This window comes from Chelonoidis abingdonii, chromosome 22 (genome assembly GCF_003597395.2).
Source record: "Chelonoidis abingdonii isolate Lonesome George chromosome 22, CheloAbing_2.0, whole genome shotgun sequence".
In the NCBI taxonomy this organism is placed as follows: domain Eukaryota; kingdom Metazoa; phylum Chordata; order Testudines; family Testudinidae; genus Chelonoidis; species Chelonoidis abingdonii.
Genome location: NC_133790.1, coordinates 12,626,579 through 12,651,829, shown reverse-complemented (window position 1 = coordinate 12,651,829; position 25,251 = coordinate 12,626,579). Strand labels below are relative to the sequence as shown.

The 25,251-nt window shown below is 42.3% G+C and overlaps 1 protein-coding gene across 1 annotated transcript; it reads right to left on the bottom strand.

The window, feature by feature from the left end:
- Positions 1-18,403: 18,403 nt before the first annotated feature.
- On the bottom strand, positions 18,404-24,993 carry RAN (RAN, member RAS oncogene family). The gene is made up of 7 exons (XM_032805971.2): positions 24,528-24,993; positions 23,662-23,704; positions 22,491-22,575; positions 22,284-22,409; positions 20,983-21,170; positions 20,065-20,235; positions 18,404-19,931 (listed from the first exon to the last, which is right to left on the bottom strand). Exons 2-7 carry the CDS (start codon positions 23,695-23,697, stop codon positions 19,887-19,889), a joined length of 651 nt encoding a protein of 216 aa, XP_032661862.1. The 5' UTR covers positions 23,698-23,704; positions 24,528-24,993; the 3' UTR covers positions 18,404-19,886.
- Between the last annotated feature and the right edge of the window lie 258 nt (positions 24,994-25,251).

Here is a 25,251-nt window from a genome sequence, read left to right as displayed (position 1 = left end):
TCTGTGGCCCACCCTTCATCTGAGGGGGCTGGCCTTTTGATGTTCTGGTGCCCAGTCCCCCAGGATTTAAATACACTGCACCAAATCCTCTTCAAAGGTGTTAGAAAAACAACAAAACAAAACACACACAACTGTATTAGATATGTTGAATAACCATGGTCATGCTGTCACCCTGCCTCTGTTCAGATATTTAATACTCATGGGGATACCAGCAGGGACTAACTGTGTGATGATCCTGGCATTGCATCGTGCAGGAGTGGGGGAAGAAAAGATGTTCCTTGCACAAGCACATACATGCACAAGAATCTGGCCTTTAGTCACAGGATTCCAGGAGCTGGGGCTTTAAGAAAACCACCAAAATATCGAGAGACTCAATAAAATCCTGAAAGAATCTCAGCTTTCATTTTCATTTCATGAATATGGAGAAAAGTCTGAAATATCAATGCTAAAGGCTCAAAAACCAAAAGAAATTAAAAATCCCTCAACATTATTTTATAAAATCTCAATCTCATGATATTTTGAGGCAACCAACTCCCAGTTTTGAACTACTGAGGCTGGCACTACTGCATTTAAGTTGGCTCTACTTTGCCTGTGGAAAAATGGATACCTGTTGTAATATATTGTAACTCTTCTTGGGTGCTGGAAAAAAAGTACTTGGCCTTTATTCTCATGCATCCAACTTCAACATCGCTTTTGTTAATTATCCCTTACATCAGGCCTGCACAACATGCGGCCTGTGTGGGCTCACTGTGCAGCTCGCAGCGGGGTAGGGCTCTTGGGTTTGCCCTCTGCTGGGGGGGGCACCTCGCAGCCCCCTGCGTGCACCGAACTCCAACCACCCTAACTGCCAGAACTGCACGTCTCTGTCTCCCGCTCCCCCCACCTGGCGTACAGTGGGTGCATCACTTCTAGGCCCCGCTGAGGCGGAAAGCGCTGGGCATGAGGCAGAGCTGGTAAGTGCCGAGTGAGGGGAGGGGTGTCCAGCTTGGGCTCGAGCTGCAGCTCGGGGAGAAAGAGAGGGGCTGGGATGACAACCCCCCCAGCCCACCTCTTTGGTTGGAGGCAGGGCAGCTATTGTGCTAATTGGTCCCAAAGCGGCCTCCATAGTGATTAAGGGGTGGGGGGGTTGAATTGTCTGTGGGCAGCCAGGAAATCCCCAGGGAATGAGGGGAGGTGTTGCACCTACCCTGCCCCAACTGCTGGCCCCTTCCCTGGTGAAGGGACCTGTCCCCCACCCCCGGCTCCCTGCGGCCCCTGTGTTTGTGTGTTGGACAGTCACATCTAATCCCTTCACACTGCCCCCCTTTCCCCTCCCCTTAGTTCATAGCCCCAGGAAATCCCTTCAGACTGTCCCCCTTTTCCTTTCCCCTTATTTCACGGGAGGATGACGAGCCGAGCGGGTGGGCAGGTAGTGGCAGTGAGGCTTTATACTTGGGGAGTAGGGGGCGAGGTAAGGAGGCGAGCAGCGAGTCAGTGGCTGGAGGAGGACATCCATTTTCAGTATTTTAGTTTTTGGTACTGCTGTGTGCAGTAATATAGTGACCTCTGGAGGGTTGAAGAGGGGGGCAATGGTGGGGCCGAGCAGGGAGGGGGCGGGTCCTATTTTACTGCTGTGATCTGGTCACCCTGTTCGCACACCATTTCTTCCCTCTCCGGGCCTCCTCCGGCTTTTTTGCCGCACCAAGAACAAAAAACAAAACAAACCAAAAAAACCTGTGGAGTGGCCGGAGCCAGGGTGCAAACTTTCGGCTAGCGGTACTCTCTGCACTGCAGACATGCCCCGGGCAGTGGAGTGTGTGCCCCAGCTAGCAGGGGGTGGCCAGGGCTTCCTTGAGCCAGGGTACTCACCACTCGGCCCCTTCCGCCATGCCAGCTGCTGGGAGGGCTCCACGCCACTCCAGTCAGCGGGGAGGGAAGGATGCGGGCTGCCAGGCTTGCTGTAGACCTGGCACTGGCTAGGGCAGATAGAGTGTGCAGCCAGCTCCCAGCAGGGAGCTCCCCTCCTCCACACCGCCGCATCCTACAGGGCGGCCAGAGCGGTGAACAAGAAAAAGTAAAAGAGCAGCTGTACCACCTTAGGATTGGACAGAATGCTGCCCCAAGCACGAGCTTGCTTGGCTGGTGCCTGGAGCCGGCCCTGCCCCCTCCCCCAAACCTTCCATTTCTGCCCACAGCTGTTTGGGCAGGGTGGCACTGGGAAGGAGGGTTTCTTTCTGCGAGGCAGGCGGCACTAGGGCGGGGGGTGTGTTTCGGGGGGCTGGATGGCACTGGGGGGGAGGTTCTGCAGGGCTGGGGGTTTCGGCCCTCAGCTATTTTCTTTGGAGTAATATGGCCCTCGCCACTTTATGAGTTGTGCAGGCCTGCCTTACACAATGCCCAGCAGGACTGTGTTTAACTACCGGGGAAATTCAAGTCAACATGTTTTATTTTAATTCAAAACATAGCGAGCCCCCTCTTGGTTTCACAGCATAGGACTGCACATTCAAAGCAAAAATCAAGACATAACTGAGGTTTTTGTTTTAAAAAACAAAAAAAACCAAAAAAAAAAACCACTCCCTCTGTGTTAGTATTTCTCACAGCATCTCACAGTACTGCATTAACTCCTTCATTACAATAATTTGCTGCAACCTCTACACTGCTTTTAAATACTAACTGTCCATGGGAACCTGTAGATAGGGCAGCAGTGGAGGTGTAATTTGCCACACAGTCTTAGAATATTAATCAGCATTGAAACAGTAAAACTTTTAAAGCTTTATCCTTTAGTCCTTTCCTAGCAGTTTCAATAAAACTTTTGACCGAGTAAGGATGGCAAGAATAAGACAGTGGCATTGGTTATTTCAGTTTGCATTCAAGGCAGGTTAGAGAAAGGCAGGGAGAAAAGATGGACAGCGGGGACAACACTAAGGTTCTAACAGAGAACAACAAAATGCTAAGACATGCACACCTGAGAAAGAAAGAGGCAACCATCCCAAAAGCAAAGAGCAGAATAACCAGAGGTTGAATTTGAATCAATCCTAAGTCAAAGAGTACTAGGCCTAAAATAGGACATTTCTGAAAAATTCAATGAGACCTATTTTTGTATTTAAAGTTTCCTGCCAAAATTCAGAGTTTGACTTTCACATTTTGACTTTTGAAGCCACCATTCCCTTGGAATGGGCTAATTTTCTCCCCCATCAGAAATTGACTGATAGATTGAATGCTCTTTGGAACAGGGATTGAATTTTTGTTGTGTGTGTATTGCTATAGCATTTAGGAGCTCAGTCATGGACCAAGACCACATGGTGAAAGGTATACAAATAAAGAAATAGTCACTTAAAAAAAAATAAATAAATAAATAAAAAGGACAATAGGCTCCTTTTCAAACATGTAATGAAATGCACAAAATTGTACATTGTTTCAAACTCTTGAAGCAGTGAGGACATTTACCAATTCTGCACACTGAGGCCCTGCTATTTCTTGCTCTGGCCCATGCTACTAGACAGTTCACAGTATTAGTAGCACTCAATTTCTCTTGGGATAATGATCCATTTTAACAAGGTCATTACTGTACTTCACATATTTGAAAAGTTAGTGCCACATGGTGAGAAAAAAAAAGCAGTGAAGAGGAAGAATATTTACTACTACTCCTTTTCTACAGTCAGAATTTCCCTTCTCTTCAGCAGACAAGAGGTTAAAGAGTTATCGGAAAGTTACTTTATCAAGTAAGGGTGAATACCAAAATGTAATTGATTTGGACTGCCAAGAGAGAAATGGCCAAAAAGAGATTAAAACCAAAGCACACAAAAACAACCTCAAGGCATAATGAGTAACAATCTACTCAAAAAGAGAATAAATACAGAGCAGCTAAATCCACTGCTGACTTTGGGGCTATTTGGAAAAGTATTACACAATGATTTTGTACTAGTTTTACAAACAGTTAATGTCTGCCAAATCTATACTGTGTGTTAAAGAGAGAGAAAACGCTATGTATGAGTGGGGTACAAAGCGAGTATGGGATGGTTGCCAATAAAATCTTTACGCCCCAACCCAAAATCATGTATTCTCTATAGATCAGAATTTTAAACATATGCACGTACCTAAAAATGCAGATGGCATTTCTGAAAATCCCTTAGTGCCTATCTGTGTCTTTAGGCACCTAAATACCTTTAAAAATCTGGCCCATATATCCCACATATTTTAGAAATGCATTTGAGTTGTTCCTTGATGTTCTCTCTCTCTACTATAGATCCAGGCTACTTTAGTAACCAGAGTCCAGTTATAAGGGTCTTGGACAAAGAAAAATAATTCATATGAGAAACCTCTAAAACTGAGCTTTCAATAGCATTTTCCATACACACTAATATCATGATTTTTAGTGAGCAATATCAGATATTTAGCAGGGCTAGGACAAAAGCCTTCTATCACTAATAATGTGCTTTCTAATTAAAAAGCAAAAACAGTATATAAAGTTTTAGCTCTGAAGAGTTGTGAACTACTGGACCTTAAACCTATCATAAGTCCATGACTGAATATTTCCCATCCTGGGGTTTGGGACTGTGATTTTGAGGAGACTCCAGTTTGGGGAGAAAAGCAAGCATTTATTTGACAGGCTTTTATTAAATATTAGGGCAGCAAAAGGCTCACCTGAGGTCCTACCCAATTGCAGGTAGAGATTTAAGATGGGCTTAAGTGAGGCATAAGACCTTATTAATCACACTGACCAATGCAGGGTTTTAATACAATAGGAAAAACTCTTGATATGTTTGTCAGCCCATGCAATTGTTATCTTTAATACTATAGGCACAGCTGTGAGTCAAAGCACCTCCCCCACCCCTTTTCTTTAAATACACACACACACACACACACACACACACACTCTGAACTGCAGGCATGCAAAGGAGGGGGAGGGTATACAGGATAAAAGCACAGAGAAACCAAAATTCAAACAAACAAACCATACATTTCTTTTAGCAATGCCCCCAAACTGACCCCAGCCAGCAGAGTTTAGTTCTCTTATTGTTCTAGGAGACCAGCACACTTTCTCTCTTTCCCTTAGGCATCAAGTCAGAGAAGGAGCTGCTTACTACAAGTCATAAGGCCCTTACCTCAGAACAACCACAGTTATGGTCAGAAAAACAAGCCTATAAACCTTGCTCAGGCAGGGCCACCCGGCGGGGGGAGGGTGGGCAAGTGAGGCAATTTGCCCCAGGTCCTGGGCCCTGCAGGGGCCCCGTGAGCTGCTCCGGGTTTTCGGCAGCAGGCCTGTCACTCGCTCTGGGTCTTTGGCAGCGGGTCTTTCAGTGCAGCCGAAGCCTTGGGGCAAGTGAAGGACCTGCTGCTGAAGCGCTGCCGAAGCCTTGGAGTGCCACCCAATGAGTACAAGCACTGCAAATGGCCGGGGGGCGCGATCGGCAGCACTTAGGCTGCTCTACCACTGCCGCTTCATTCTTCGGTGGCAATTCGGCTGTGGGTCCTTCCTTCCAAGAGAGACCTGCCACTGAATTGCCGCCAAAGACCCAGCCCTGTCCCAGGCCCCCTGAATCCTCTGGGTGGCCCTGAGCTCAGGTTAGCAACCTGGAGCCACACAAGCCTGCAACATTTAGCAACTAAGACTGCTGTCTACCCCCGACAGCTTCCTTTTCCAGTTTATAGGGCAGAGGAGGGCAAGGCCCTCCTTGATTATGACCAGACTGTCCTTTAAAGGGACAGTCTCCACCACAGAAGTCAGTGACCAGCCAGCATCCTGCATAACAACTGGGAATACGAAACGTTCTGGCAAAAGGGTTCCATGGAGCTCCATGGCAAAATTAACACATATCAGACTGCTTAACTAAGAACATCATCGTGATGTCACTTAAAGGTCTATGCAGAATAGATGGGAGACTGACTTTTAAAGCCTCATCTCAAAGTTAGTAATTGGAGCTGGTTAAAAATGTTAGGCATTTTCTGTGAAAAATTTAAATTAAAGGAAAAATTGCAGTTTCTTTCAAAGATTTCCAAGGAATTTATCGGTTTTTGAAAAAAAACTATTTTTTTCCAGTTTTGTGAGAAAAATTGAAAATTTTGAGCAAAATGATTGTTAAAAAAAGAGGCCACCTTTAAAAAAAAATTATGAAAATTTTGACCAAAACATTGGCCCATTAGGCATTGGTTACATTAAAGCAGTGAACCATTTTAAATGCATCCACACTGTACAAGTTTAGTGATTTGTCTCACAACAATTTCAATTTTAATTCCTTCTGGATACCTAGCTCAGTGCATTCTGAGAGATTTCACAAGGGCACTTGAAGAAGGTGTAATTAAACCATTTCAGTTTGTCTGTACCCATGCTAGCACAAAACTGGTTTGGACTGAACTGGTTAACCGTGGCTTGTTATTAAGCCTGTTGAGAGGTTTAGACCAGTTGTGTGTGTGGTTGAAAAGAGCTTACAAGCCTCCTAAGTGTTTTACAGATATCCCATTATTAATTATTATTATTAAAGTTTAGTGCCTAAATACCTTTGAGGATCTTGGGCTTATTGTTTTAGGAATAAGAGAGAGATGCTAAGCTTACACAGAACTGGCTAGTATTATAATAAACATAACATGATTTAAAAAAAGTTTATATGATTAAAATCCAAATTTTATTTGCCGAAAGCCACCACCTGTATTAGATGCCAGAAAATAGGTAACAACTCATGAACTTCAAATTTTCTTAATCAGAAAAATATTATACCATGATGAAGCTTTCCCTTTGGAATTTGTGCCAGTATCTCTATTTTGTTGCAATCTTAACTCCTCTGTTGCCTTTTTGAGTGAAAACAAACCCATGAAAATCTCATTCAGCTGCTCTGTAAATTTAATTTACCATTCAGTCTAACACAAATGGAGTATAAACCCAGAAGCCAATCTGCAAACTGTTTTGCAGCAAGAACATATGAGCCTGCTAGAGATCTAAACATTAAAAAGACTATTTCTTCCATGAGAAACATGATCCATCCCTTTTATAACTCCATTTTGTTCTTAAATCTCTAAGTAGTTATTGAAAAAACACAACAAGAAAAGCAGATAGCTGACTTAAATATTGTCATAGTGGCTGCCAAATCCAAGCTCTTGATAAGATCTTAAAAGCTTCCAAACTTGAAATGTAATCAAGTTATGAGTTAGAAAGGAGAGATGGATTTGAGCAGCAGAGTTCAGCTCTAGATTTTGAAACCCACAAAGTTTGGGGATATTCAAATCTGGAGTGTTGATTTAACTCATTATAGTCAGACAGGGCCAGGTGTGAAAATCAGGTCCTGGTTCAGATTTTCTTTCACACAAATAGGGTGACCAGATGTCCCAATTTTGTAGGGACAGTCCCTATTTTTCACGACTTGCTGTTTGGTGACCCTACACACAAAGAACACGCATATTGAGATCTAGTGTTTTGGTTTGGGTCCATAGCCCATTTCTATTAGAAACCCCAGTAAGTCCGTATGCATGATTGGAAACACACTTAGATGTGATAGCTGCACTGCCAATCCCAAGCATTCAAAATTCACAAGTCAGGCCCCCAAAATCATGGGACTGGCTTAAAAGAAAAATGTAATTTTTTTTAAAAATAATATATTCGGGGTTCTTTCTGTTTGCCTTCTGGCTTTTGTGTTGTTGGGGCAGGGAAGTCACATTTTTCAAACTTTGCTCTAAACTGACATTTTTTTTAAATGAAAGCAGAGATTCTCACAGGAGTTGGGGTTTTAAGAAAAATAGCAACTATCATGAGGTTTGTGATAAAATCATGAGAGTAAGCAATGCTGTGATGAACTGTTGCTTCAGGCTTAAGAGGAGTCTCATTCTGTTCCCTCTGTTAGTTTATATGAAGATATCCTGTGTTACTATAACCCCTCCAGGTCTCCCAAGATATTCTTGTTATACCCTGAAGTGTTCCCAATTGAGAGCCATGTTTTTGTTTTTGTCTCATATTGCACTGAGCACCCTGGCAGTGCTTACTAAGTAATAAACTGGTGGGCACCTTGTGTGAGATAAAGAAACACCCAGTTATTACCAGGCTGAGTCTTCCAAACTCATATCACTTGTGACATAAACAACAGAATCTAGGGCTGCAAGGGAAAGAAATTAGTATATTAATGACACCTGATCGATGACAAATAGTGATGTATTTACTACATTCAGTCAGTTCATCTGCTGCTGAAATTGCTGCTGTAAGGGATTTTGTTCCTTTGGAGCCTCAGTTTAAGTTATTGATTTTTCCATTTCCTGTCACTATCCTTTCTGTGCTCTGCAGAAAAGTAAACAAATAAAATCAGTTCTTCAAAACTTGTGATTTTTTATCATTATCAGCCCATCCTAACCATTTGTGGCATTCCACTTAGCTTAGGAAGCTTATTAAAATAGGCCAATAGGCCAAAATAGTGTATTCATTCCTTGAATAGATTTAGTGGCATGGGTGCTGCTGCACCTACCGGCTTGAAGTGGTTTCTGTTATACACCAGGTTAACAGTTTGGTTCAATGGCTCTCAGAACCCCCACTATACAAATTGTTCTAGCACAGTTTCTAAGTTTACTAATCCTGGTAAGTTTATGCTTTAAAATAAGACCAAAGATTAGACAAATGTACTGATATGAAAACATCCTCTCCAGAAGGAGGTCTCCAAACTCATGACAGCTCCCCCTATTTTTGAATTGTGTGTCTCTCACAGTCATCCCTTTGCAACTGAAGAAGACTGATGGGTCCTCCTTCAGACCTTATAAAAAATGTTCAGCTTTGCAAAGAGATTAGATATTCCTTTCCACTCTCTAGGGCTTATCAGTCATACTGCCTCTGCATCACTCCCAGCCCCTGCTGGGACAGGGAGCTGGGAACTTAGATCAGGAACAAAAACTAGGGTGATCCAGGGCATACCTACTGTGCTGACTTAATATCCTTTCACCTTTGTATTCATTCATCCCTTGCTTCATTCTATAAAGTATTATAGCCATAAACTGGTACCTGTGGGAACAATTATTAGACTTGTGTATATAGGTAGCAACCACTCCATTACAGAACAATAGCTAATTAAAATATAGAACAATTTTGCAAAATACCACTCATCCCAAGTGAACGAGATTACCCTTCCCTATTGCCACTGTGAAGGTGGGATTGTAGGTTTTATACCTGGGCTGGTAAATTTTTGTTTTTATTAAACAATTTTACAAGGCTGATGTGTATTTTAATGAAAATGCACTATTTTTTATAATACCTATAGGCACCAATCATGGATCAGGTCTCTCTCATTTTAGGTACTGTACACACACACACATATATCAAAAAGACAGGCTTTACCCTAACAAGTTTAGGGTCTCCACATACTGTAGCCTCTTTTTGACCCAAGGGGCTAGCTAAAGTTCGAGGCTCTAGGAATGTTCCAATGAGAAAGAAAAATTGGGGGATAGTCAGGTATTTTCTTTGATACAATCTTGTTTATATACAAGAAATACATGAATTCTTTTTTCTTTAAACAGCGGAAGAACCAAGAAAAAAAGGAGCCATTTCATAGCTTACAGCCTCAAGCCTTTTTAGCCTGCAGCAGACCCAAAAGCTCTCTCTCTTTTTCCAGTCAGAGGGTACCACTTAACTTCCTGGCATACACTCATCTTCAGCAAAAGCTCCCTCAGCCCAAACTCCTAGGTGAGTTCAGCACCCCCTTTTGTCATAGTTGTGGGTGCTCCTCATTAACTTATCCTGACAGTTTTGTTAATTGAAAGGTAATGTTCACACACAGTCTCAAAAAGATCTGCAATGGATATAGTCACCAGTACCTCTCAGCAAATGTAGCACTGAGCACTTAGAAAACAGATCAAGCTACATAACTAAAAGCAAATAACAAAAGAAACATAGAAAAATATATAGCCTTGAAGATTAATGAAAGCTTGAACTGTAGCACAGAAGTATGTGTGACAATGCATACTTACAGTAATAGCATTATTCATCCTTTAAGGGTTGTTACATCCACACTGTTTATAGAAACAATGCTTGATCTGGAAAGTAAAATTGTTTATCAGCTACAAGAAATTGTGGGGAACTACTAGCTTTTGCAAGGCTTCTTAGTTTGCAGAAAATATTGGGACAACTTCTCAGCTGGGGTAAATCTGCAAAGTTCTAATAAAGTCAATTGAGCTGTGCCAATCTAAATCAGCTGAGTAAGTGGCCCAAGTACATTTCAGTGTTGCAGTATATCTCCTCTTCTCAAGTTTTTATACTGTGATGCTCAGTGTGGTATCTGAATGCTTTCCAACAATGCAGGGAAGCAACATGACTAGCTTCTGTCATGGGTGGTGTAGGCAGCTCTTGCCTTCTGTTGGGGTGATGATCTGACCTTATTATTAAGATGTTAATTTTTTCTGTAAAGCAGCAACTTTCCCATTGATGCGATCAATCTGCTGGGCAGAGTTCTCCCCCTCCCCCTAATATTTCACCCACTCCTCTATTCTGTGTCATTTTTCCTTGCTGTCATTCTTCCTTCAGTTTGTTTTGATGTCTAAGATCAGGTTCTTATTAAGCATAATTATTACTAATTTGTTTTGCTATTGAGTGGTGTGTTAATCATTAGCAGCTGGGTGGCAGCCACAACTTGCAGAGGATAAAAGAATATTTTGTCGTCTGTTCCTAATTTACTTCTTTTCATATTAATTCATGCAGAACTTTTGGGCTGGATGCCCTTCTTGTAAACCAAGTTGTGTTTCTCTGTATCCCTTCTCGCAATCTCACCCTTCTTAATGCCAGAGCTGCCCATTCCAAAGTCCCTGCCAAAATGAACACCCTTCTAGTGTCTCTGCCTTCTTGACTCTCTGGGCTGAATTCAGCCTGGACCAAAGATAGAGAGGAAGCTGCCTGTTCTTTCCCGATCCAGGGGATACCAGGTAGTGATTTGCCCCCATGCTAGCTACAGCTTCCCTAAATTTGCACTCTGGCTGCCATGGTGCCTATGAGCCTCATTGCAACTGCAGAGTGAGGGAACATCTCAGCCACACCTTCTTCCACCTGCAATAAGTTTCCAGTGTAAGAGTCTTCTGCAAGGGCAGCATGTTGGCTCTGATGCCAATAGTGCTTGATATATTCTCTGGGCCCTTTTCTGGCTTCTTTGTCCCAACATAGCTGGAGTAAGTGGACACTGTGCAGGGGTGACATCCTCCTCTGTCTTGTTTCAGATCTCTAAAGATGTGACTTTTCTCCTTTGCATACATCTCTTAGCAGTGGGAGAGAATAGTTAATATTTAAGGTCCCAATCCTGCAAGGTCACTGGCTCCTGTGCTTAGTTTTTACTGCACGATTAAGTCCTAACTCTGATATTATATGAAATTGTATTGAATTAAACTTGATTAGCACATAGTGGATAATTATTTTTATGCAACAATATTACTGAGTTAGCAGGTTCTTTAGTGGGTTTATTAGCTCATCACATTTATTTGAATTAATATCATTTATCAAGATATTGACTGGTTCCATTTACTGACCTGCATTTTTTTACTCTATGTTTGCAGCATGACAAGAAAACATGACTAAGTATAAGATGCCAATAACTCAACCATGCTTTGTCAGCAGCACTGGGATGGCAGAACAGTAATTCACTAAGTAGTTCTATTTTGCCATCTAGGTGGATTTAATTTAAGATGACTAAGTAACTAGGAAAAAATATAATTATATTTACCTTATTTTCCAAAGAATAGAAATATTGCACAAAGAATATGATACTGTTCTTCAGCCCAGTTTAAACTCCCATATCAAGTAATAACTACAAGTACACCTCACTGGTCCTGGCAGCTAACATATGGAGCTGCTTTTTTCTACTTAATAACTTGTGAAAGTGTATTGCAGTCATTTGCTATTGTTAATCAATCTAAAATCATCCGTATCATTTTTTTCCCCTCGGGAACGTATGTTTTGTGCAACCTGGAAGGCATTTGACCACTTAATACAATCTCATTTGATCAGAGCAACCCATCTGCAGCAGTTGCATGGATGTAATGCCCCACCGTGTGGTTAAAGTTGGTACCACAGTAACATTTGTTTTTTATTAGCTTAACTTTCATGGGAGGAAGATAGAAAAAGAAGGCCTGGAGTTGCCCCTACCTTCTCACAGATGATGCCTACTCCTGTCTTCCAAGCCATGTGTAGGGTATAAAGGCCTAGACACTGATTCTAGATGTCCAAGATTAATTATTTTGGTAGTACCAGCTTTGCAAACCCCACCTGATATCTAAAACTCACTCTGTGTTCTTTTGGTTCATGCATCATCATCTAATATAAAACTTACACCAAATTCTCTTCCTTCTGTACTTTCACTCTAAACAGGAAATATTGCTTCTCTTCAGCCTTGTTACTTACCTAAGCTGACAGGGGAGGAAATTGGCAGAGTTTCTTTCCACTTTGTTAAAATTATTAGTGTTCTAAACGGGGGGAAGCTGTTGGAGACATCTGGCAAATACAGGGCTAGTTCGTGAACTGTAGATCTTGCAAGGGACATCATGCCCTGTGTGGCTGATTGCTTTGCTTGTGTTTAAGCCAAATCCCTTGTCCTCTTATTTTGCTCCAAATTTTGGGCAGAGGAGTCAGAATAAGTGTTATAACAGGAAGAGCCGTGCCGCACTGAAGCAATAAGTAGTGTTCTCCTCATCTGGATTATAAAGGAAGGCACACTTTGAAAGATTTCTTCTTAAAAGTTATTTGCTTCAATGCCCTTTGAAACACATGAATCCCAAGAGCATCATGTCTACGAGCTGCTCCTCCTTCTCTAAATTATTCCTGCATAGTAATCAGATCTTCATTCTAGCTACCCTTTTTCTTTGTGCCAGAAAGAATAGAGCATAATATTAGTATACATGCAAGCAAAACAGGCTTGCTGCCCCTCAGAAACCCTTACATTTGTGTTTATTATATTTGTGTTATTGCCAACCATAAGAGTTAAAAAGCTGAGATTCCCAGGTAATCACAAGGTTCCAAGAGCCATGGCTTAAAGAAGAACACCAAATATTCCAGGATTCATGATAAAATCACTAGAGCTGGCAACATTTTTTTGTGATTTGTTATTATCTTTGACTACTCGCCTTCTCCATGTTTCAGACAGGTGGTGGATTTTTTAAAGAATGTATTTATCAACAATTGTTAATTTTAGGTGTTTCTATAGTACCAATTGCCTTGGCATTTAATGCTCATGACAATAAAGCTGCTATCATCATCAAAACCTACATTTATATATTTATCATCATCCCAAAGGATTCCAAAACATATTTCAAATGATGAACAAGTGCTTTGCTTGACACTGAAATATAGCTTTCTAATAGTGCATGTCAATGTTACCTTACCTAACATTTTAGAGAAGGACATAAAGAATACTCTTGAAACTGCTGGGACAATATTAGGTATTAACCCAAGTTGGAATTTGGTTAAGACATTAATTAACGTGCCTAACTTGAGATAGATGCCTTGGGAATTTTAATGTCTGCATGCGATCTGGACTTTTCTGCCTCATTCAAAAGATAGCACCTCCAGAAGAATAGTGACCCTCACTCTGTAATGGACCAATGGATCAGTACTGACATAAAGTGTCTTTCCAACCTTACTAATCCACTGCCATTACTTCCAGCACCTACCTCGTTTTGTTGGAGATCTCTCCTTCATCCTCTCCTGACCCTGCTCAGCTTGTGAGATCAGAGAGAATCCCATTACAGTGTGACAGAGCTGTAGGACATTGTTATAAACGGAATTCTTTTCCCCACTGTATCTGTTTACTATGTTGGATAAAAAATATAGAAGGAACAAAGTCATTTCCCTCAAATGACTGCTTTTCTATATTTTTTCTATATGTTTTTACATTTATGCACTGTTAAAGTATACTATTATTTTCTGTATTTTTTTCATTAGTGATTTCTTTTGTTACAAAAGTAATGATCTGTTTTTCTTTTACTTTTTTAAGTAATTCATATCACCCTTTTTCTGGTCCATTAGGGCCTCTTTGCACCAAATAAGCAGTACAAATTGGCCTTAATCAGCTGCTGACAGATAGTAGAAAATTCCCATTGTGGAAGGTGGAAATTCAGCTCCATCATTTCCTGCACCAGCCTTCTCTCACCTCTGGTATAAACAGAAAGGAGGTGATGCAGGGAGCAAGTTGGGGAGGCCACAATTCTATTAGCTAGGATATTATATTTACAGGTGATTTAAACCCTCAAGTTTTAGGGCATAAACCAATCACTTGCTGCCAGGAATTAGGAATAAATTTCCCTGACGGCTATGTTATTTCATAATTGCCTGCAGTTGCGTGTTAAACCCACCATTTGAAGCACCTGGAACTGGGGGCAGTCAGAAATAGAATACTGAACTACTCAAATACTGGGCTGATCTGGTATAACAATTCTTATGTTCCCATCAATTTCTGCCAACTTCATTTATCTTTCTTTGGTTGACTGCACAATAAAAAACCTCCTGGAGTTTCCACCATGCACATTGCAGCATCAATTTCCTATTTTAGATGTTCAAATATATCACATTTTGGCAGGAAAATCTGCTGCAATTTAATGTTCTTGAGAACAAACAATTTTTTAGCTTCAGTGAAATAAAACTGTAAACTACTGCACCTGGAGTAGACTTAAGAGAACCCAAAACAAAGGAGAAACACAGGATTTAACCTTCTGTGAGATCCTATCATTTGTGAATCTAGTTGCACCAAACCCCACCATGCAGGCTGTTTTTTCATGATCCAGCCTAACATGCCTTAATCAGTCAAATGGAAGCCAAGAGAAAATAATCAGGGCTAGTTAGTTTCCATTGGCAAGTTGTTGTATGGATAAACAGCTTAATGTACAAGAAAACACTAATTGTAGAATCATAGATGTGTAGGACTGAAAGAGACCTCAATAGATCATCTAGTCCAGTCCCCTGAACTCAGAGCAGGACCAAGTCATAACTAGATCATTCCTGGCAGGTGTTTGTCTAACCTGTTCCTAAAAACTTCCAATGAGGGAGATTCCACAACCTCCTTAGGCAATTTGTTCCAGTGTTTAACTACCCTGACAGTTAAGAAGTTTTTCCTAATGTCCAACCTAATCCTCTCTTGCTGCAATTAAAACCCATTGTTTCTTGTCCTATCCTCAGAGGTTAACAATTTTTCACCCACCTTTTTGTAACTTTTTTATGTACTTGAAAAATGTTATTGTGTCCCCAGAGATGGATTATGGGTTTGTGGGGCCCTGGACCAGAGCAAATAGGGGCCCCTTCCACCTGCAGTTATCCCCATCCCATCCCCCACATCCCTGGCACTCTTGCCGGGGAAATGGGGTCAGGTGTAGAGGTTTGCCCCACCCTGTCTGTGTGGTGCTCCTGCCAGGGAGCAGGGTTGGAGTGCAGGGGCTTGTCCTGCCCCACCTGCCTGGCACTCCTGCTGGGGAGCAGGGTTGGGGCATGGGTGCTTTCCCCAATCCTCAGCAGGAGCACTGGGGCGGCAGAGTGGGGCAAGTCCCAATGCCCTGACCCTGCTCCCCGGCAGGAGCTCTGGGCAAGTAATCTGCCACTGCATGTCCCTCAGTCTTCTCTTCTCCAGCCCAAACAAACCCATTTCTTTCTGTCTTTCCTCACAGGTCATGTTTTTTCTTACAACATTCCTGCTGATGCATCCCAGAATGATGTTTGCTTTTTTTTTTTCCTGCAATAGTATTATGCTGTTGACTCATATTTAGCTTGCAATCCATTATAACCCCCAGATCTGTTTCTGCAGTCCATTAGATGCATTCCTGCTGACGCATCCCAGAATGATGTTTGCTTTTTTTTTTTTTTTTTTTTGCAATAGTATTATGCTGTTGACTCATTTAGCTTGTAATCCATTATAACCCCCAGATCTGTTTCTGCAGTCCATTAGATTTAGCATCTGAAATACTGGAGCTTCAGCACAGTACCAGGCATAGTATATTTGCCAATACCCCATTCTGTATTTGAAAGGTAGAATGAAAATGCAGAACCTCAAGGACAAAAAAAAGTTTTTAAAAAATGAACATATTTGGTTCAGGTTGCAAAATGTCAAACTGTAAATCTCATACAGAGGCAGACTTGCCAACTTAAATCATGTGAAAAGGACAGCATATGAAGTGATCCTACTTGTATCCTAAATTAATATGAAAATTCAGCAGCCATGTAAGTGGAATATCAAAAAGTGCAAAGTTTGGATCTAACTGATTAAGGCATTCATTTGGAATAAGTAAAGTACTGTATTCTAATGTATAACTTATACCACTAGGTGGAGGTATTCATACAGTTTAAGGAAAGATTAATTTTCCTGACCATTTATTAATATCAACATTTGGGGGGTGGGAAGAATCAAAGAAAATAAATAGAATAAAATTATCCCTGCAACAGTTTATCACTTTAGGACAAAAGGTACTATATACAGGCAGAATAGATGATGATTGGGTGGTAGTACCACTGTAGTTCAGGCTGAGATGAGTGGATTTAAAATGATTTAAAGACATGGTTATGCAGATTGTCTTTAATTATCAGAAAATGTTCTACCTAATTTTCTCTGTTTGCAAACATTCAAATAATACTATCAACTGGCAGCTCTAGAACAACTCAGTTAAGCCTTTTTAACAACATACACAAGCTACCATTATAAGATGGTTAAAAATTTCATCATGCTTTTAAATTTAGCAAGAGAGTGGGCTCTAACACAAACTAGTCCTGAAACATTAGCAAAAACTAATCTTGTTTCTTATCACAAGAGTGCACATGAAAAAAATCTGACAAAGGTTGTAATTGTACACTGCAGGTACTCACTGAGACAACATGTGATATTGGCCTCATTGACAATTCAGGATCAGTTCAGGTCCTTAGTCTAACAGACCCTGGAAATGCTGTGGAGAGCATGATCTCAGCCCTATAAACATGGAATAACCTTGCTATTCTACAGCACCATCCTCCAGTCACCTGAAAAACTTGCAATGAGATTTCAAAAAAGATTCCAGCCTACTCTACTAGGCCAAATGATATTGCAGTGAAAAGGTCCAGGAAGACTGATAGATTTGAGGGGGGGGGGGGGGAAATGGTAAGGTCACTAGAGGTTAAACTCCAACAACTGAAAGATCCAGCATCTGGCATTTTACAAAATGCATGATTTCATGAAGTTGTTTGCACTTTGAATGTCTTACATTTAAAGTATGTGCACATCAGATAAAACTATACTGTAGCCATACTCTACTCCACAAACACATGCAAAACAAAAGTCACAAGTACTAGGGGCTCTCCTGCTAAAACAATTAAGGGGTAAAAGTGGTGAAAAGAAACCATTTTGGGGGAGGAGGGGAAGTGAAAGAAAGGGCAGGCAGCTAGCTAGGGCCAACTTGCAAACTAACTAGTATATAAAGCTACTTGCACATACTGATTTGGAACAAAATACCAAGACCAAAATTAATCTATTTCCCAAAAGGAATCAGTGAACTTTAAAATCAAAAAAAATCTATGTTGTACAACCTAATATAGCAAATAGGTGAGTTTAAACCTGGCAGCATTAGCTAATAGTGTTCATTTAGGCAGTGGTCCCCCAAATTTATGTTGTGTCTCCACTTAGCCATAATGTAACCTGTCCATACCCCACCATCGCAGGGAGCCGGAGCTGCAGCTAAGACCACAGCCAAAAGGGCCAGGGCTAGGCTGTGGTGAGGGGCTGAGGCTAAACCCAGGACCTCAGCTGGGGCTGGAGCCAGAGGCAGAGTGGTTGGGGCCTCACTCCAGCTTGGAGACCACCAATTTAGGGTGCAGCGACATTCTCAGCTGTGGAGGCAATTGCCACTTAAAGGCTAAATATTCACTAGCTCTGATTAAACTAGCATGCTAAATGCAGTTGTAGCCACAGCAGTGCAAGAGGCTAGTTGTCTGAAGTGCAGGGATAGGGTCTCTGACAGGCACACATTCCATGTAGCTAGCCCATTCCATTGCTCATGCTGTTGTGTGACCACTCATGTTTAGTGTGCAAGTCTGCTCAGAACTAGCATGTTTTTCCTCAAATCAGGAATCAAATCACAGCTCTACCTCAAACTGCAGACATAGCCTAAGCCTTAGTGGCAGAATATATGAAGCAGAAGCCTATGTTCAGGAGCTCTTTGATTCAAGCAGATTGATCTTTTTCACCAGCACAATCCAGCTGAAGCTTGGGAAGAGAACCTGGATGTCTTGACTGTAGATAAGATCAAATGCAGAATGAAAAGGCTGCTATTAATCCTGCCCATGAAGGGCCACTTCTGCTCCTCCCATTAAGCCATAACTATCTGTAAACTAGTTTCCAAATCTAGACAATTAAAAAACATGTTTTTGGAAGGAAATATTGATAATGACTATGGCAGTACACTTGTTGCTGGTTAACAAGGGTGCTTTAGGGTGGTAGTGTTATCCAAGTAATAACTATGTACATAAACATGCAAGTTGAGGAATAAATGAAATGTTTCACTTTATTAAGAAACCAAAAATACAAAACTGACGGATTCATGTACTTAACTGAACACTACTGAAAATTATTTCCCTTAAAAACTTCCATTTTGGTGTGTACATCTGGTATAAGTGTCAGTAAATTTAGTGTTGAAGTTGACATTTTCCACTATCTGTGCTGAAATAAGTCTTTACCAAACCGCAGCTTATGTAGTTCAGTCAAGCATGGAATTAGACTCAAGTTTTACTAATTGTTAACTCTTCAGTGGAAAGCGAGCTACAATGCTCAGTGAAGAGCCCATTTCACTGTATTCACTGAGGAACACTCAGCCTTAACTATAGCAGAACACTAGCTCTGCTATAATTTGTACATCACTTAATATTAAAAAAGGCCTATTGTTGACTACGTTCTGGTTCCTATAGCATGGAGCCCTCTGAATTTCAAAGTTCATTTTAAAAGATTAAACAACTGCAAACCAGAACTGAAGATTGCTGTTTTTTTAAAAAGGTAGTATGGAGGTTGAGCTTGGTACTGTATTCCTAGAATAAGAATCCCTGCAGCAGTCAGTATCTGCATTTCAAATGCAGCCATTAAGAACAGGTTTAGACCTACATTTTACACTTGTTTCAATTCATTTACACTTGACAATCCTTCAGGGACTGTCTACATGGTAGGGTAATGTGCACAAGGGGGTGATTTTAAAAAGCATATTAACACATGCAGTGGTTGGCCCATGTCAACCATGCTTGTACACATTAAAAGCTCCCTGGTATACTTCTACCTAGTAAGTACTAAGGAACTTTTAGTGTGCACAAGCATGGTCCACGCAGACTACTCACACAACCCTAGCATGCAAGTACATTAACCCATAGACAAGCCCTCAGAAGTTCACTGCTTTTGTTTTTCCTAGTTAAGTTACACTTTGCATTTTAAAAGTCAGTGTTTAAATTAGGCTTCAAGAAGCCTGTAAGATTACCTTTTAATTTACTACTTGTTGCATACCTATTCCAAGTGTAAAAAAAATCAAATTAAAATTCAATACTATATTAGCATCTATTCAAGGATAGGAGACATTATTTAAATTACTCCTAACAATGCATGAAAGTTCACTTGTTTAGATATTTGAAATACAACTTTATTATGATCTAAACAAAAAAGGAATGGGAATGACAGTAACAAACAAGATTTACCACTGAATACTGTGATGTGACTGCAGCAGTCTTAGTTAGATTTGAAACTCAAGGGGGAAGTAATTGCAGTCCAAAAACAGCTAGATATGCAGGTCCAAAATATGAAGGAATTTTTTTTTTTTTAAACTGCCACATTCACTCCGAAGCCCATTCATCTCTCAGCATCCCAAAGATTAAGCACATGTTCTGCTCAGCTAGATAATAAAGTGGCAAACACGCTGCACCACTGACATCACAGGACAGTTGCCTATAAAACTAGACTTCTGACGCTGGGCTCCAGCTTCATCCCTTACAGGTCATCATCTTCATCTGGTAGGGCAGTGGTCTGAGCAATCTGAAAAACATAGAATTCTATTTAGCAACTAGTTATAGAGTTTGAACTCCTTATAGCAGCTGATTTCTCAGGCATCCATGTTACAGAAATGGACAAACATTGGAACGCTGTACCATTTTGTCAGAGCAGTTACCTGTAAGTCTTGCTCATACTGTGCTGCCAATGCTGGGTCCATAACAACCTCTGGGGGCGCAAGAGCAGGCATGGCAACAAACTCCAAGTTGGGATCTCCAATTAGCTTCCTGGCAAGCCAGAGGAAGGGCTTCTCAAAGTTGTAGTTACTTTTAGCTGAGATATCATAGTACTGCAAAAGAGAGAACGGTCATATATACATACACTCACACAGCTGAAATATGTTGACACATCTACTGTTGGAAAGTCAGACCTTGTTATACTGCTAAGTTTGGCTGTGACAAGGGTCTCAATTGCAAGGTCTTCGCCTGCTTTACTCCCAGTGATCTTTGGGAAGCTAAAGTGGTTGGCACATGGATAGAAACAGGCCACTAAACAGTCCCGTAACAAAAAAGCAAGTTAAGAAAAATAAAAACAGATTCTTACTGGAATAAAAATCAAGGTGTAGATCCAGAAATCTGATGCCTTGATAGACAACTGAAATGTCTTAAGTGCACAAGACTGTGAAGACTCCACTCTAACAGATTCACATTTGGCCTACCTGCTCTGAATTATCAAATTCTAATGAATGTTAGGGTTCTCTTTTTACTCTGTTATCAGCTTCTTTAAATGACAAAGAGCTTTATATCAAGACTGAGTTCAGGGTCCTACATCTTTGGCAGAAGTAAACATTAGGGAATATAACACCTTTAACTTCCTATCTCTATCAACTGTTAAGATCCTCAGTTCTGTTCATATGGAAAAAAGAAGTGATTTGATCTTTTACTGCATTTGTAGTTAACTATCATTGGTAATGAGAAATGCCTAAGTGCTCAGCATTGCATTTTACCTTCAGAATAAAAGGGCTGCAACAGTACTGTTTAGGCCAACAGACTAAAATCAAAACACAAGATTTCCTGAAAACAGATAGCCATCATACCTGAAGATTCTTCTTCCTGTGGAAGACAATTGACTTTGCCTTGACTTTTCTGTCCTTAATATCCACTTTGTTGCCACACAACACTATAGGGATGTTTTCACATACTCGTACCAGATCTCTGTGCCAGTTAGGTACATTCTTGTATGTAACTCTTGATGTTACATCAAACATTATGATGGCACACTGAGCTGAAAGAAATAATATGAAAACTTATACATTTAAAGAAATAATTTACTAGCGCTGGATGAAAGATATATGAATGAGCGGTCCTCCTGTAAGCACAACCCTCAGTCCACTCTATCAATCAGAGTATTTCACAGGGTTTTTTCTGCCTAATAATTTTGTCAGGACACCTTCTGCTCAATAGGAAAATATAGGAGTTCCTGAGACCAGCACAGGATCATTTGCCTGCTCACATCTTATGGCCCAATCCTACAAACCCTAAATCACCCAGTAATTTTATTCATCCAAGTAGTCCCATTGAAAACCAGGGTATCACATGGATAGGGTACACATGAAGACTTCCCCAAGAAGTTTGATTTGCCCAAATATTTCTCAAAAACATGATTCAACTAGGTGTAAACCAGTCTCAGACAATCTATCCAGGCCTTCAGCAACTTGAGAGCTTACGGTACATATAAAGATGAACTTGTGTCTCTGACCCTAGCCCAAGGAACTTTTCAAAGAACAAAGAGGCCAGACTTTGTTCCTCATATTTCTAAAGGCAGGTAAAAGAACAAACTCTTTAGAGATGTTCTGCAAAGAATTAAATGCAGTCAACTGAGTCAAATACATAAAGAATAGCTACTTTAGAAAAATCTAAAAGGGAAATATTTCTGTTCAATGCAATTTCTGATTCTCTTTAAGTGGGAAATTTAAGCCTGGCAACCCATTTCTTGATTAGTTTGTTATTCCATTTAATGGGGAGGGATAGCTCAGCGGTTTGAGCATTGGCCTGTTAAACCCAGGATTGTGAGTTCAATCCTTGAGGGGGCCACTTAGGGATCTGAGGTAAAATCAGTACTTGGTCCTGCTAGTGAAGGCAGGGGGCTGGACCCAATGACCTTTCAGGGTCCCTTCCAGCTCTCTGAGATAGGTATATCTCCATATATTTTACTGGAGAGTGTCCTAGATTATTATGAAACAATATACAGAAGTGTGAACTTCCTGATGCTGGCATGGCTACAGTTCGCTTAGGGTGGGATGCTCATTTTTAGTACAACTATTGTCATATTACTAACCCCTCCCTGTAAAGTTACAGGGGAGCTACTGTAAAACTACAGAATATTATTTACACTTACCCTGAATATAGTAACCATCCCGCAGACCACCAAATTTCTCTTGACCAGCCGTGTCCCATACATTAAATTTAATTGGGCCTCTGTTAGTGTGGAACACCAGGGGATGGACTTCAACACCCAGTGTGGCTGCAATTAAAAGGTTACATTTAGAAACTGCTTATGTAATATTTGAAACTAATATTAGAATCACCAAGTGTTTAAACATACCTACATACTTCTTCTCAAATTCACCAGTCAAATGACGTTTAACAAATGTTGTTTTGCCAGTACCACCATCACCAACCAAGACAAGCTGTTGAAAGATTTCAAAAAACAAATTAAGCTAACAGATTTTAAAGTCTCTTTATAAAACTATTAGCCACTTTTAGCTAATTTTTAACTAAAACACCAACACTAGAAATTGTTTCATGCAGGTAGATTACATGGTTTTATTTTTAGTTATAAACTAGGTAAAAGCAGTTAATGCCCAGCTTGTTATATGTTTCATTATTTGACATTACCACAGTTTCAAGTTGCCTCATACAAACACCACATAGCTTTCAATTAAAAGAAAAAAGTGTTAAATTTGGTTCTACCAGTTACAGATTATTAAATCCAAATTAAAAAAACAAACATTCTAGATATGGCCTGAAAGTGCCAAATCTTAAAGCACATCTTTTCAGTATGTTGTATAGAACCATTTCTATTTTTCAAAAAAATTGGATCAGTTAAGACCCTCCTACAGTACTTGTTATTCAAACACTACAGCACTAGACTAGCAGGAGAGCCACACTATGAAGCTGACTTGCATTGTGCAAACCAAGAAATACGTAATATGACAGTATTTGAGTTTTAGAAAAGATCGTTTACCTTCCAGAGTGTTTAACAGGACATCACATAATAAATATTTTGTGGTTGTCTTCCTATTCTACACAAATACCCAAGACTGATATAGCAGGGAGTCAGAGAAAGTGCCTGACATAGTGCACTGATTAGCATACTACCTAAAATGAGTGTTTCCTGCCATCTGACATTTCCACACAACACAGGAAAAGTGGTAAGTTAGGAGACTACCGGTAAAGCAAAAAAGTGACAAAGGAACTAGGTAGAGGAAGCATTTCGAAGTACTTTTAATTCAAAACTGGAGTAAATTTTATGTTGTGCACTACAACTACTTAAAAAGTTTAAATTAAACTACAATTCGAATAAGGCATAGCAGCTAACATGCACAGCATAACAGAAATTCACTCTAGGCCCTAGTCTGAGAAAAGTTTTTGTACAATGGTAAGTGGAGTCAAAACCTCAGCTCCAAACCCGCAGCTGCGCTACCGCCGGCCGGGAATAATGCATGGAGCTGCCCCAGCGAGTCAGACCTGCCCGCGCCACGCCAGCTCCGTACCTTAAACTGCACTTGGGGCTCTCCTTGGGCGGCCATGCTGGGTCTGCGGGAGAAATGGCAGCATGAGAGCTAAGCACGCCAGACGGCGCAGGGCCCGGCTAGCGGGGGATGGGTGCCGAGCTCTGCGCTGCAGTCACCATCCGCCTCCGACGCGGAGGCTCGGGCTCCTCCCAGCCCGCCAACTCCCCGCGTGGCCCAGGCCCCATTCATCGGGACAGGAAGCGCCGCGCCGCATGGGGCGGGAGAATGAGCTATAATGGCGGCCGCACTTCCCCACCCGGCCCCCGGACCCTACAGAGGGAGCCACCTGAACCCCCCTTTCGCCAGTCCCAATGCGGGAGAACAGGACCACGGGGCCAGCAAAGCGCCCCCAGGGGAAGACAAGCTTGGGCTCGCTCTGCGGGGTGTCCGACTCAATTCCCTCCTTCCGCGCCGAGCCAACATCCCGCCTCTGAGACGAGACCATCTCAGCCAACCCAGGCCCGGGAATCCGGAGGGGCCCGGCCTGCCTCCCGCTCCCCCAACCTTCCAACGAGCCCCGCGGCCTCCCCGCGCCACGATGACGGAACAGCGCGCGCCACTTCCCCTCCCCACCCTGCGGGCACCCAGGCCACATCAGGCCCCCTCTGCTCCTCCAGCCAGGCCTGCCCCGCGCCTTATGTGGTGAACAGGCCCAGACGCCCCATCGCGAAAGAAAGGAGACGGGAGCGGCCCCCAGCCAGGCCTCGCCTCACCTCTCCTCTAGCCCCATTCCTAGGCGGCGACTGACGACTCCCACCCCCCCTCAGTCACCCTTCTATCCCCTCCTAAACCCATCCCACCTCTCCCGACCGCGACAGGGAATGCGGGGAGGCCTGGCCCGTTACCTTCCCGAGATGTCTCTCGGTGTCGCTCCCCTCAGTGACTAGGCGCTGGAAAGATGGCGGAAGCGCGGTTCAAATACCCGGAGTGCGACGCCGCGCGGACACAACGAGAAGAGGGAGTGGTCGAGCGTCACGTGATAGGAGGAGGGGAAACCGGGAGCTCTCTCCCTCCACCAGCGCGCGCTGCTGCCTGAGACGTTTTTCTAACCGCTGTTGGAGCGCTGGGAGAAGACGCACAAGCTTTAGTTTAGCTGCACAAAACGGAAAGGGAATCAACCAGTCTTCCGGGTCTAGGGGCGCGGGAATCGAGACGCTCGCGCCCCGCCCACGAGGTGTGACGTAGAACGTTCGCTCTGGGCCGGGGGTGGTGGGCTCGCTCGCGGACCTTGCCAAGAACGGGGCTGTGCGGCGTTTGCGCGCGGTGTGGCCTCCCGCGTGCCTTCTTCCGCTGCTCGCACCTGCCTCAAACATCCTCTTCCGCAGCCTCCGGGGTGCGGGGCTGAGCGCGCCTCGCCGTTTCGGCCTCCAAGGGCCTCCTGTGCAGAACCCCACCCTGAGGAGGGACCAACCCTCCCCTTTTTACAGGCAGCCCCGCAGCACCCCAGCTTGCTCAGCACCCTGCATTTTGTGCGGTGTTATCAGCCCCAGGTACAACGCTAAAGCCGGAGCCTTAGTGGAGACGGAGGAGAAGGGTGAGGACGGGCCCTAATTAGAAGCAGCAAAAGGA

Bases quoted from the DNA above. Each gene is read 5' to 3' on its own strand.
- RAN (XM_032805971.2), bottom strand. From the start codon at position 23,697: ATGGCCGCCCAAGGAGAGCCCCAAGTGCAGTTTAAG. The intron at 22,576-23,661 runs GTACGGAGCTGG...ATCTTTCAACAG, and splicing joins AGCCCCAAGTGCAGTTTAAG to CTTGTCTTGGTTGGTGATGG. The intron at 21,171-22,283 runs GTAAGTGTAAAT...TATTTCTTTCAG, and splicing joins GGATGGTTACTATATTCAGG to CTCAGTGTGCCATCATAATG.